The sequence below is a fragment of the Pyrgilauda ruficollis genome, unplaced genomic scaffold (genome assembly GCF_017590135.1).
Source record: "Pyrgilauda ruficollis isolate IOZ18807 unplaced genomic scaffold, ASM1759013v1 scaffold31, whole genome shotgun sequence".
Lineage (NCBI taxonomy): Eukaryota > Metazoa > Chordata > Aves > Passeriformes > Passeridae > Pyrgilauda > Pyrgilauda ruficollis.
In genome coordinates, this window is record NW_024524489.1 from 8,439,142 (window position 1) to 8,454,079 (window position 14,938).

The 14,938-nt window shown below is 36.0% G+C and overlaps 1 protein-coding gene across 10 annotated transcripts in view; it reads right to left on the bottom strand.

Annotated features, from left to right (window-relative positions):
- CDC42BPA (CDC42 binding protein kinase alpha) overlaps positions 1-14,938 on the bottom strand; it is a 185,683-nt gene that overhangs the window by 67,240 nt on the left and 103,505 nt on the right. For 9 of the 10 annotated variants that reach the window (XM_041473983.1, XM_041473981.1, XM_041473984.1 and 6 more), the window contains exons 7-15: positions 14,532-14,625; positions 13,578-13,778; positions 12,749-12,997; positions 8,962-9,041; positions 7,784-7,950; positions 7,207-7,329; positions 2,814-2,947; positions 934-1,176; positions 575-685 (exon numbers count right to left, since the gene is read on the bottom strand). In XM_041473983.1, the coding sequence (XP_041329917.1) occupies positions 575-685; positions 934-1,176; positions 2,814-2,947; positions 7,207-7,329; positions 7,784-7,950; positions 8,962-9,041; positions 12,749-12,997; positions 13,578-13,778; positions 14,532-14,625 (1,402 nt within the window). The remainder of the gene's footprint in view (positions 1-574; positions 686-933; positions 1,177-2,813; positions 2,948-7,206; positions 7,330-7,783; positions 7,951-8,961; positions 9,042-12,748; positions 12,998-13,577; positions 13,779-14,531; positions 14,626-14,938) is intronic. The other variant, XM_041473988.1, reaches the window with a different exon arrangement.

Sequence of the window (14,938 nt, forward strand, 5' to 3'; positions counted from 1 at the left end):
CAAAAACTAAATCACAGAATAAAATAACAGCATTCTTGGCTGCCTTAAATTTCTTCTTTTAAAATCACATGCACATATGAGCAATCTCATCAATACAAACAAAGTCTTCACGCTCAATGCTGTTCTTGGGTAAAAATGCCTCATCCTCTGGCTGAGAGCCAGAATGTGCTAAAACTGTTTCTGTATGGTTCCATCAGCTGACATCCATGGTGCAGGAAACATGAGGAACAACACAGCAGACAGAACACCTCTACAGAAACCAGCCTAGATTGCAGGTTTATCTTCAAATATTCAACCATCCCATGCTAAAATAAAAAAGCTTTTAACAGGTAAAGTTAAGCAAAGCATTAATGGAAGCAATGTGGCAAGACAAGGTTGATTGTTAAGAAACAGCACATCAGGCAAATGTTAATTTTTCTGGGCAATAATGCAATGCATGCCTGTGTTAACATTCAGCACCAACTGAAGTGACAGACTGACAAAACCCTTTTGTCCTACATCTGAAAGCAATCAAACAGATCCAAGTCCTAGTTGACTAGTAAGTTTGCAGGTGTTAGTATCAAAACAGACTAACCTTTAGCCCTTCTACTTCACTTTCCAACTGTTTAGAGTACTGTTCACTCCTCTCTCGCAATTTCCTGTCTTTGGATGCCTCAGCAGCTGCAGCTTCAGCTTGGACTTCCAGCTACAAAAGTACATACGTTTTTAATAGATAGGATTCTGCATGTTTTTTTTTCAAAATCTATGGATGGTTTTCAATATAAGAGAGAAATCTTCAGCACCAAACTGAACACTTCAAAGTCTTAGAAAACAAAATTGGTACTGTTTGAAACAACAGACAAAAGGTTAAAGATTTACAAATTTAAAAAAGTACTCAGAAAACCTTACATATAACTTATTTCATAGAGTCTAAACAGTCTTCTCACCACTTACTTCTTTTTTAAGTCTCTCTGTTCTGCGTAACTCTTGCCTTAAACTTTCTACTTTTTGCATCACCACTTCCATTTCTTCCTCCTTATCTCGGAGCTGGCGGGCAAGCTTTTGTTTTTGAGAGTGCAAGTCTGTCAGCCGCTCGTTCATCTCTGAGAATTCCTGCATTGCCAATTTCCGCTGGCTGTGTGCATCTTTCAGCTCTTTGGCTTGGGATTTTAATCTGTCACTAGACTCTGCCAGTTCCTACAGTTTAAAAAAAGAATTAAGTAATAAACCTAGAAAGCTACAAGGCCAATTCTGTCTTTGGATGAGCATCGAACACCTTCTCCAGAGTGAACAGAAACCACATATTCTCTCTGATTTCATGAATGCATCTACAATACAGATTGTATGCCTCTATAAATAAGGAAAGAGGCATGTTTTACACTACTAGAGTTAACAAAACTGCATAAATGTAAACCAAGTACGAATCTGCTCCATTATTACAGGTAAACAAAATGGTGTTCAAGCACTTGCATTACAATACAAAAATACCTTGCTTTCTTAAAGCAAAAAATGTCATTAGCATTGTGTTTTTATAATTACTTAAATAAATTACAAGAATCTCAAGTGCTAAATGGTTAAAACTGAATGGAAAACTCTGCTCTATGAAAATTTTTACTCAAGAAGCTTTAGAAAACTGGCCTGGCAAATATTATTTCCTGCACCTTTTATTTACATTGTACCTTAATATCAAATATCAGAGAAAGTTTCAGGCAATAAAACACTGCAGTGAATAAAAGCAATATATGATAACTATCCTTTTCAAAGAAACAGCATGAAATAACACTGCTAGTGCAGTGATAACTCCACACCACAATACCTTCACAAAGCTTGCTGTGCCCTAGATTGTGCCACCCCACTACCAATGAGGGAGCATAACAGTTTAAATAGTTCTATAATGTTCAGTCAAATCAGAGCAGAAAAAAGAATCAAGGAAAAGTAAACTTCAGGATTAAAAAAAAAGCCCACCAACTGGAAGAATTAATATTTGGCACTGCTGATGTCCATGTAAATCTAAACATGTTTCTAAGGTTCTTAAAAAGAGGTCCTAATCACTAAGAGTTGGTTTAGAAGAGAGATTGTCTTTCTGGGACAAATTGGCAGCTTTCAAAATTTTAAGGGCCTTAAGGGTCAGAAGAAACAGTGTTAAACACAGCTGGCACACCAACTGTAGTGTGGACTCTAAAATACTGTGCCAATATAATCACAATGAAAAACAGGTTTTATGTATTTCACACCTGATTACAGGTTGGTTTAATAATGAATACAAAAAAGAGCCATGAAAGACAGTATGTTATAAATAAGAAAATGAGGGATCTGGGAGATAGAGAAGAAGAAATAAAATCCAGTATTCTTTAGCTGTAGTTATTTCAAATTACTTTTCAATTTTCATACTTGGGCAATTTTTCACATCTCCCTCTGGAAATACTTCTGTGACACAGCCTTAATACCATATTCTTAACATTTTTTCACTATTAAAGTCTCACCCATACTTCAGATTAAATTGTCTGGAATAGTTCTTCTCTACTCTGTCTTCTAACCCCTATCATTATCACCTAAATGTGAAGCTATAAAACCTTTTTTGCAGCCACCATGCAATTTGGATTATGGAGTTGTTCACTATCTGGAAGCAATCACTTAGGGAGCACCCAGCAGTCATACAGACAATGTGTTAAATAATGTCCTTTTCTTCAACAAAAAAAAAGGCAGAAAGCTAAGTAGGTCATGCTACACACTTGTTATCTGCTCATTAGTTTTACACTTGAAAGTTATTACAAGCAAAATGAACAAAAAACAGTCTTGAGGGTTTAGAACAGTTGCTGACAAAATGATTTTACCTTATTAAGATCTTCTCTCTCTTGCTTCAGCGTTCTGACTTGCTTCTCAAAAGCCTTTATTTGTCTGGAGGCATCATCCAATTCCCGCCTTGCAGTGCTGGCCTCCTCGAGCTGCTGCTCTAGCTGGCCAGATTCTAGAAAAAGCAGCAGAACTCTAAATATTCTAAGGGAAAAAATCATAATTCTACAACAGCATAGCCTAGCTGCTTGAAGCCCCTTCGATATTTTTTCTGGTTTCCATTTCGTCACAAAATAAGGCAATTCTTATCTGGTTTAGAAAAGGGAGCAGGTTGTTTCAGCTGCCATTATCTGCTTTTAAGGAAACAGAATGAAAGGTCTCAGCTTGCTGGAATACAACACAAAAATGATAATAAATTGTCTTCTCACATTATATTGACTGTGCTCTACACATAATTCTGTAATGTATGCTTTAACACAACTTATACATTTGACTTTTATGTGCTGTGATGTAATATACAATACATCTCTTATTACACTGTAATTATAAACAGTCACCCTCCTCTTCCCAATTTCCCCCAAAAAGAAACAGTAAAAATAATGGGTCACTCAAGAGCTGGCAAGTGTTCTCCTGTCAGTACTCTTAAAATTAACTTCAGCTGATTTTACTTATTTCTAGTGTGAAAACCACTTCTTTTTATGTGATCTGCTTTATTACTACTATAAATAAGGGAGAACTATTGCAGCCAGTTTCTTACCAACAGTCAGTTACACAGTGACAGTATATTTCTATGGCACAGTTAAATAATGCCATATAAATACCCTCAAATTCTACAAAAAAAAAAAACCCTGAAACTCATAAAATATGGCAACTGAAATTTTCTAACTAGTGAGTGGTTTTTGGTTTTTTTTTTTGCCTCGTAGCCTTTACTTCAAAAACAAGACTTTAAAGCAAGATATATAAGAAGGTAAGTTAATTTCAAGTTCTATGAAATCACTGGACATGTTTTCTTTTATTTCAGTTGTGGGCAGGTCTTCAGACCACTTGTATTTACCCAAAGAACAGGAAACCATCTATATTCTTAATAACAGCCTTTAACTACAATTTCATAAATGTAACCCTAAGAGACTGGCTCTTGGAGAAATCAAATATAAAAACACATACATTTTTAAGAGGGTTAATTTCTGAAACACAAGAATTTTATAAGCAAATTAATACCATTTTCTTATAGCCAGAAAAATATTCACTATTGTTTTAATTCACTCACTCTTGTTTAAAAATTTAAAAGAATGCACTTAAATAAGAGATGCAGCTCAAAGCCAGAAATTATTAACTGCCTTACTTATGTAGTCTACTCTGAAGTCACCAGTGAAAAGAAAGTTTATATATGGCTCTGCTGAGCCAAGATAAATCTCTCTTCTGTGCATGAACTACTTTGTTCCACAGCTCTGTTTTCCTCTTGCATTGCTGCCCTTTACATATTTGGCAATATTAAAGATTCCTCAAAGTTTTCTCCTATGTAACTTAGCGAACAAAAATTATAACTTTGACCTCAAAAATTGAAAGCATATGTTAGCTTGTCATTTCCTGGAAAACCAGATAGACAAGAAAAATGTATTTTTCTAAGCCCTCCCGGTGACACTCCTGAATTTGACACAATTTTGAGCTCATTCTTTATTACCTTTTTAAGCAGGTGTTTACTCTTACAGCTTCAGAAAAGGCAGTAAAACAGGTTAAAGAATGTAACAAAAAGCTAGGTGTGACATACGTGTCATAAATGGTAATTTTCCATTTAATCACCCTAGCTGTAACTAACATTTTAGATAATATATGCAAACACTCACTGTAATATATTATTACATTTAGTAACTCAAGAGATGAGCCCAAAGCATAAAAAGTTCATCTCTGCACCTGAACTGAACCTTCTTAAAGTTCATCAGATCTTTTAAAGGCTATCCAGAAAACCTGGAACTAGCTCCCTTATATTTGGAAGCATTCAGACATGGCCATCACTTGGTTTGTTTCTGTATTCTGCCATTAATATAGTTCTAAAATCTATCTCAGAACCTCCATAAAAATCAAGTAAAATAGAAAATTCTCTTTTTGTTTTATCAAATTTGCTAGTATTAGCTACAGCTTAAGGCACAAATGAGTCTTTTCTAACAAATGGCAGGATCAGACACAGCATTCAAATATATACTGGAAAAGCTGTGCAGTGACTGGGGATGGGTTAATGCAGCTCTACATCTTCCTCATCTAATCCCATTATTCGCTTCCAAATCAAACTCCAAAAGTACACATTCTGTCTAGGAACAAATACACAAATATGGATGTGGTGTGAAGCAGAAAATTACTTTAGGAAACAACTTCTCAGTATTGACCACCTTCACCAGACTTTGTCTTCTTTTCAGTTTCAAAAGGGATAGCAGATGTGTTGGGGAATGTTTCCATACCTTTACTATTTTTTTTTTCATTACCAAAGGAAGTGAGTGATACTTTCAGCAGTGAACTAAGCTGCAGCTCAATAGTAAAGAATAAAATACAATTTAAAGATGATTCTGATGTTTTTCTGTGAATGACTGGTCTCAATCAAAAACTGTTCTTGTAAACGTCACTTTTCAGTGGTCCCTATGACTCAAAACCTGATCTAAGGATTGTTGCAGAGAAGGGATTTCTGATCATGTTGTCTTTATCCTCAAAACAGCAGCAAGAGGAGGGACATTTGGCTGGAGCAAAATTTCACAAAACCCTTTGTCCTGATATAGTACCAACACGGCATCAGTCAAAGCAGAGTGATCCTCCCTGAGCTGCCTAAGCCATGTTCCTATCCAAAAATAATGCCTATGGTACAATGCAAAACTGCTGCATCACGCCACAGCAGCTGTCCAACTGTGTATCTGTAACAGCTTTTTTCAGACTACACAATTTTAACAGGCTGTAATCTATGTGCTGCACTCTGCAGTTCACACATTGCTCTTCCTGCCCCACAAGGCAGCTGCAGAGTCCAAACACATCCACTCAAGTGCCTGCAAGCTGAGTTCAAGTTACTCTTTCTGTGGGTGTCACTGCTGGCATTCCTGACACTTTCAGGAATTGAATGAAGTCTTGTCACAAATACAAACCAGAACCAATGTTTTTTGTAGTTTCCTCCAATATTTCTGCCTGTTTGTTTTTCTCTTGCCCCAGGCAAGATAAGGACATATAATAGAGATGTATCTACCACTGCTTGTGACTGATTTTTAACACAAAACGCAGACATTTTCCTCTAAGATTAATTGGGTTTTTCTCCCTGTTTCTCTGGCTCCAGACCTGATACCTAACAGTCTCTTGTTAATTTTCCTAAATATAAAAAAACTTTGCTGCACTTCCTTTCTTCCTTTTTTTGAGATGTCTTTGCTCTCAAGATCCTATTTTAAAGACAGCATAATGGAGATGTATAGCAGGAGTCCTAAGCTATGAATCACTGTGAGAGAAAACTCCCTTTAACTTAACTCAGAATATCAAATCAAGAATACTGAATACTAGCCTTTAAAGCAGGATAAAAAAATATTAGCTAAACAGACATCAAACTGGTTCACTCATAGCTATATTCAATATGGTGGTGCAATGTAAGCCCTCCCTCTCAAAGTTCTCAAAACATGAATTGCCCAGAATCTGGATAAGTAAGGCTGGAAAAAGATGGATCTTTCCCTAAATGTCTCCAGTTGCCTCTGTAGAACACACACACTGGGCTAAGTGTCAGAGTCCTGATCAAAGTCAGCATAACATTAATCAAAAAGATAATCATTTTAGCTGCACAGATTTCAAAACCACTTTTGCAACTTAAAGTACTGAGGTACTTGACAGCCAAAACTTTAGTTTTCATAAAAACTTCAAGAACTCTGAGAAGCAAAGAAAATAAATGTTCAATTTTGAAAGGAATGACAGCTCACTGACAGCAGAGCTGAAAGGTGCTTCTTCTCCCTCTCATCTTCCTTCTCCCATACACTTCTATTGCCCACCTTGTCCTGATTTATCTGATCATAGGTTGATTAAATTCTCACTATCTAACAGCATTTTCCTTGTTTAATTGAGTTAATTAAAGTCATGAGAGAGTGCAGGGAATGCACAGACTGAGAAGGGGCCATGCAGCTGCAGGCAGGACTTATTTTGGTGGCAGTTTTCTTTGATCAGTTCTGCTGCTGGAAGTGCAGCCTCATGGCCCATTGTATCCTCACTCACGCGCTGCTCCTTGCCACTTGGAAAACTCAAACTGAATTTGGAGAAAATGTTGAGGTACAGTGGGAGAGTGAGGGGTAAAATGAGAAGTAAAAATAGACTGGAAAACTTTTATAAAGCCAAGGAAAACCAGCATTACGATTGGAGAGAGAAAAAAAAAAACTTGACAAAATACAGTTTCTTGTTACAGCTTTTACATTAGTATTTACAACATACCTGTTACCTGTTTCTTCAACTTTTCAATTTCTTCTTTCAAACTTTTAATTTCTAAATCTTTGCTTGCTGTTATTGGGCCATCCACTGTTGAATACTGCAGAGCCTGCACTGTCTGGGTGGACTCTAGAAAAAGATGGAAGAGAGAGGGATGAATAACATGTCTGACATCTGAGGAGATCAAAGAGATACTACTGATAAATTAAGACATGCCAAAAGATCCTTCACTGGACATTCTACAGTCTGTAATTTCCAACTATTAAGTGCCAATTTTTCAATAACTGTCAGCTGGACCAACTAAGTTCTTAGAAGTTTTAAGAACTAAATGTTTATGCCATAGTGGCCAAGGTACAGTGAGAACAAAGTTAGCCTAAGAAGTTGCATACATGGTGTATTTCAGGCATAAAGAGTAACAGAAATTTAATTTGTCAACCAAAATAATGAAAAACAATTCTTTTCTGCTAGAAAGCATTCCAGGAGGTATATCTAATTTTTTCCACAGTACTAACAGTGCCTTACAAAACTACAGGTTAATCTAAGTTTAAAAAGTGATGGAATGATTTTTTTTTAATGACTATACCTTGCAGTTTTCTGCTAAGTTCAAGCTTTTCCTGTTCTAGACGTCTTATTCTCCTCTCATAAGCTTCTGTTGCTAAACTATCCTCCAAAGTTCTTTGAATGCTGGCATCAAGATCCATGGAGGGTGGTCCAGCTGTCAGTCTTAGACAGCTGCGGTCTGAAAGCACACTGGGGGAAAAAAATAAATAGGATTGGATTTTACAACAGCCTGGTTTAAAACACTGCTATAAAAACGTCAACCAATAAACAGTTTGTTTAAGTTGTTAATTACAATGCCATTTATTACAACATCAGAGAATACCTTGTTTGTATGTGCTCATTGGAAATTGAAAAAATTTTTACCTAGCATGCCTGATCTCCTCAATGCATTTTTTGTTATACAGAAGTGGATGAACTCCTGATTAAAAATCATTATGGACACTCTATGTTAGCCAGACAGTAAAAAGCAAAAGCCTAGACAGTAAAATTACAGTAACAGTTCATTTGAGAATAGTTAATCAAATATCACAAATGCTTTAAAGACAACAGTCACTAAAAATAGTATGAAATTATCTCATAACAACTAGGGCATGGACATGTCAGAAATGCTGTGGCTACCCATGTACACATGCTACTGCTTATGCAAATAATCCTTTTGAAGTCTAGGACATTCTAGGACATAGTCACTTTCCCAGCAGAAACAGGCCTGTCTTTTCAATGGTTGTAAACACTTTATTTATCTCTATAAACAAGGAGCATACAAGGGACTTCCTGGTTTCATTTTGCAATGGAAATGAGTGACATAAATTCTAATTAATAGCAGATATCAAAGAAAGTAATTTTTACAAAATTTCTATTCAGACTTACAGAAATGTCAAATGACTACAAATAAAAGTGGTTTTAATGTCTAACTAAGTTCTGCCAGGGTCCACATATCTAGTCTTAACTTTGTAACGGAGAGTTAATTTTCTATATTCTCTAATAACAACCTTTCTCATCAAAACTCCCCTGAGCACAGGTGCTGACCTTTACATGTATGTAAATTTTACCTGCAGAGAGCTCATTCTTTTGAACAGACAGCACTTTAATGGTAATTTCCTCAACAAACCACATTCTTTGATATCTGTTCAATACATTTCAAAAACAAAGTTAGAACACTGTGTAACTAGCCTACATACAATTTTTGAACACTTAACTTACCAGCTACTTGTGTATGTGAAACCCACAAATGGTAAATGATGGCCGGAAAATGCAGTGTGGGATGGTGGAGGCATTGTTTCCTAGAAAAATAATAGGACAGTTGAGTAAGCAGTATCCTACTGGACTTAAACAGATTTTCCAGTTTAACCATAAGAGAAGTGTTAGTGATAGTATCATATGAACTATACTCACTGTCATCCTTATCTACAGCCCAAATATGAAACAACATCAACTAAATATATTTATAATAGCATTTAACATATACAAAAACAGAGCATGCTGACATAAAAATGCCTTTCTCATTAAATAGGCTATTGTTGGAGGAAAGCAGAAAATTACACATATGAGATGCCAATTTATTCCTTCTTTTTTCCAAGAAGCACTTAGCACAAAGTGCAACACCTTTCATTCCCTGCTATGCTCCTCTCTGCTATTCAGCCAACAGGGCCTCCTGCCTGTAGAATTAGCAGCCCACTTCTGAGTGGGCCATCTCTATTTGGAGAGAACAATCAGCAGGCATTTACTAGAAAGAAATAATACCAGAGAGTGTTCTAATCCCATTAGTGCTTTGACCATTTCTTCATTCTTTGCTCCTCTTTCTTGCCAGACAAAGAACTACAAACAAAGACAAATCTTTGAACTTCTCTTCAGACTAAAATAACCCTGTTTTTATTTTATTTGGACTATTTGAAGTTCTAATATTCTTAAATTTTCTGTTAAAAGCTTCCTATTTAACCCCAAGATGCAAGGCTTGTGTTGCTATACTAGAGATGGCCATAACAGTCACCAAAAGAAAATGTCCAAGAAGATGATTATTGCACTGGAAGTGATAAAATATTTCAAATTGTCAGAAAAGGTATGTAACAATTTCTTTCTAAACCAAAACAAAAATTAATGAAAGGAACCAGTTATACATTTCTTTCATATAAAACTCAGCAGGAAAGGACAAGGAGTAAGACTGCATTCAAAAGAAAACTGAAATTACCTTTCCAGTGATGATGTCAGCTACATTACATCACAACCTTGTCCTCTTAGCTGACCAAAACCTTTATAACCCTGTTATAAAAGGGTTCCCAATCAACACTAATGATATTGCTAGATTGTGTAAATTCATGAAGTTGAGCATTTTGGAAACTAAGGAAAAGATGAAATTAGAAAACCTTAACTTTCCACTAAATCATAATAAATATCAATTATTACAGATTACTATGGTTAGAAAAAGTAAAATTCTAATTCTCCTTTACATTTTGTTTTCACCTTTCATAGATTCAAATTTCAAAACTGTCTTCACAGGTAAGTTGAAAAATATCAAATGCTTAATTGCATGATTTTAACAGCCCACATGACAATTCTTAGGCAGCACACAGGTTACTGTTCTAAAATATTGTATCTATTGGTCATAAGGTAAGGTTCTGTGAAAGAATTTGTTTTGCAGAGATGAAGATACGCATCTCCTGCTGCTTGTGTTAATTTAGCGGTACAACCATGCTGAGAAAATTATGACTGAATCTCTCAATAAGGCTACTAAACCAGTTAAAAGTTAAAACCCAGCACAGCTTAGGCTGCCTGAACATCACAGTTCTGCCCTTTATGCTTGTGTGTACGCTCAACATACTTTTTAAATGTCATTTTTATGTATATAATTTTTCCATGGGACTATGGTCTCATTCAAAGTTCAGGAAGAATAACAACCATGGCTTTTCAACACTGTCTTTTATCTTCAGCATTGGGTTTTCCTCATTTGCTCTATGCAATTCAAATCTTGCCAAGAATTTTTGAAAAAAAAAAAAAAAAACGTCTCATGGGCTTATCTGTGGTGCTGACTTCTATAATAGCAGAGTGAGTATGTGGAACTTCCTCAAAAGATACGTATGAAATATGGAGGAAAAATACCTCCAAGTTATATATAAGGAATTTGAGGCAAAGCAGTATGAAATACAATGTCCACTGGTCAAAGCAAAAATGTAAAATATTCTCAGTCGTGCAATGCCTTTAGGCTAGGTTTTTTCAGCAGTTCTGAGATACTAGGTGTGAAAAGAAATGGCAAGAAAATAACATCCTTATATTAGAACAAAACCTTCAGATGTTTCAAATTAGAAAACTGAAAAAGAAGCTCTAGAAACTGGCATTTTTCTCTAACAGTTCAGAGGCATTGCTTTTCACCCCCAAATGTCTAAAGCAAATTAAGTACTGGACTCGGTTTTCTCAGCTGAGAGTCCAGTAACTCAGCAGAGGAGCTTTCTTTCTTCACCTGCAGGTCCCTGTTTCTTCACAATGGTAAAGCATTCACATTATACTGGCACAGTTTAAAAACCTCAGGTGGGAGACTGGGCTGTAAAAAGGAGGAGTGGTGGAATGGACAACACTAAAATGTGTGAACAACCTCTAAAAGGTATTTCAGCTTCACAAACAAAGACCGGCCATATACAGCATCCACTCCAGCTACTCCATCCTCACAGCTGTTGCTGGACAAAATAATATGCAAACAGGTATCTGAAGATGGTATAAACAATTTTTAAGATAAAAATACTTCTGTTGCGAAGGGAGGTGGAAATACCAGAAGTAAGTGAGGAAACAAAATCAAAGAAGTGCAAGTAATCCTATGCAGCTACACTGATTTGCTTAATTTGCCCATAAGGAAAAGGGGTCTGAGATTTAACCAGAGATCACAGAACCACTTAAACTGGAAAAGACCTCAAGATCCATTAACTGTCAGGTCCCTCACTAAATGACTTTCCTAAGGACCACATCTAAAAACCTCCAGTGATAGCTGACTCCACCACTTTCCTGGGCAGCCCTTTTAGTAATGAAATTTTTCCCAATATCCAAACTAAACCTCCCCTGGCTCAACCTGAGGCCATTTCCTCTTGTCCTGTGGCTTGTTACTTGTGAGAAGAGACTGACACCCACAAAATATTTTAGTCAAAATGGTTTCCATGTTTTAATGTGCAGCTAGAGAAAAGGGAATGCAAACAATGATCATCTTGTCTAAATCAATTCATGTTGCCACTTATCTACATGGCCAGAAAACTGAGTGAAACTGAGATGCACATGCAGTTCAGAAAACAAAAGCAAAAGTGGTGAAAATGCTTTACCTCACACGTAAACAGCAGGTTTCTGCATCTTTCAACAGACACACACACAAACACACCCAAAAATATTTCCTCCAATGCTAAGGCATCTATCATCTGTCAAACCTCCTTTTCAAAAGCATAGAAACAGAAAGTCTGGTAAAATCAATAGCTGCAGAACATTTTAAGGAAAGGCAAAAATATCTTCTTGTTCCTTAAGAAACGGCTGTAATATTTCTCCTACATGTCTCAAAACTCAAGTTGCAGAAAAGGCTGGAAAAAGTTTACTGGAAATGAACTGAAGGGAATGAAATACCAATATGAGTAATTAGAGTAGAGCAATAAAATACAATAAAATGCAATATGCAAACTTACACTAATTCTTAGCAATGCTCTGCTAGAAATAGTCTTGCAGGCTATCTGTATGTAAATGCATTATTCTTTATAAGGCATGGACACTAAACTTGTTACTGCAACAGATGTATACTAGCTAAAGTTACACGTAAAGCTACAATGAATTTACAAAAGTTATCCTTACACAAGTATGATTTTAGGACCAGCCTACAAACTATGAAAGTATTCCCCTCTCAGTTCTTCAAAGCAGCACCTAACTGTTATTTATGCAGAACACAGCGAAATAAACTGCCTTTTCCATACATTTTGTTACAAAGTATACCACAAAGGCTGATTCATCAAAATGTTAATTGTATACTTACAGAGTTTTTTAAGCAATCATCATCCACATCAAAGTTTGATGTATCAGTAGGGCTGCTGACTTCTGGGATGTAAGGTGCTTCACAGTTCCTAATGTTGTCCCAATCAATCCCAGCAAAAAATGGATGGTTCTTAAAGTCTTCTATTCCATTTTGCCCAAGTCGATGCTCTCTGCTACAAATGAGCCTTCGGATGAGGTCCTTTGCACTTTCAGAGACATCTGTCACTTGAGCAGGAAACTGAAACCTCTCCTTAAAGATCAAAATAAGAGGAGATAGTTTATTACCAAGAAGAAGTTAGAAAAAATACCGTCTTAGTGAAAATCATTATCTAGAAAAAGAAATGTGCAAATACTCCAGCTCTGAAATACACGCAGTAAGGTTTCAAGGAAAAGACTTCTGCTGAGGATAGAAACTATTAAGATATTTTGTCTTCTAGCTTTTCTCCTATATTTAAATATCTCTTTCACTACAGCTGTTGAATCTTACAGCTAGCTCCATGTGGAATAACATTTTAGAATCTTCTGCATAAGCCAAGGAATGGGTACACCAGAAAAAAAGAAACACAACAAGACTGATGCAATGTAGCCAAGACAGACTCCACAGAGTGAATTAACATCTATGTTTCCAAACCCAGATTATAAATTTTAGCCTTATTCCAAAGCAAAGTCATCTGCAATCCATAACCATTAACTTATTACATGGAAACATTTTTTGTTCTACATTTATGAACACTTAACATAATTAGTACATAAAAACTTATTTTTAAATACGTGTTCAAGTTACCCCATTATTAAAAATTAGCTTAGAGACAGACAGAAAATGCACTAACTTTGTGGTTCATTATTTTCCCATAGGTCTCCACCAAGGACTCAGCATAAAAGGGCGTTTCTCCATAAAGCATTTCATACATGCAAACGCCCAGGGACCACCAGTCACACTCGGGCCCATACTTCCCTTTTCCATCTTCCATGGCCTGCAAGATTTCTGGAGAGATGTAGTCTGGTGTTCCAACTGCTACTGAAGATTGGACCTGGGGAAGTTACATTTTCAGGATTAAAATCAACTTTCATCATTACAGACACTGTGGTACTATGCCCATGTATATATAAATTTAGTCCAGCATTCTTGTCATAACAAGAACTAAACACAAGCAAAAGCTTCTAAATTCATACAGAAATACTTAAGCATCCAAGGCACTGCATTAATAGGCAGCCCAATAATATACTTTTGCTAAACTATTATCAATATTTAAAAACAGATAAAGGCCAAAACTGTCAATTGTCAGGACTAGAGCCAGTAAGCAATTATAGATTTGGTAATCACATATATTAAGTCAAATACTTTGTAATCCCCTGGGACATGATTAAACATACCGGAATTACATTCTAGTCACACTTAATGTACAAATTTAAATGTACTAGAAGAACATTATCCTATTTCAGTATCTCATCCTGCTCATACTACAGCTTACATTTTCAATAAAGATTTTAAGCTCAGAGCTTAAAACTGGGAGATTCATAGTTCATAAACACCTACTTGGCATTGACAGCACAGCTTCCCTTTATTTATTCATGAGCTGACTGTATGCTAAGAAGTTTTTAATATACTGCAAATCCAAGCAGTCTGCAGCTGAATTTTCAAGAAAGTCAGTTATATACCAATACCATTTACAGCTCCGTTTCATTTGCCATAAGGCGCCTATTCCCTTTATTAGCACACATTTTGTAGCTATCAATGGACTGAAAAAAAAATATTTAGGAATTTATCATTCTTTCTAATTTACCGTTCCATCTTCCATCAGTTTCAGACAAGAACCAAAATCTGCTAATCGAATATGTCCATTCATATCCATCAAGATGTTGTCTGGTTTTATATCCCTGCAATTAAACAAATTCCAGGATTAGTACAAAATGCATTGCATGAGATGTATTCCAAGCATTAACTCTGCAAGTCTTTTTCATTCAAAATCAGCAACCCGACAGTCACTCATGATATGGTGAAATTTGCACTAGCGACATTTCATGAGGCTGTAGATCAGTCAAATTCTACAATGCTTCTTAATTTTAGTAAGAATTGTGTAGTTAAATTCCTCTCATGTCTCAAGCGTAGACAGGAGAATCTTACTTGCTCTGAGCTTTCGTATATTAAATTTTTAGAATTTTAGTGAAATGCTCTCAAGTGGAAGATGCA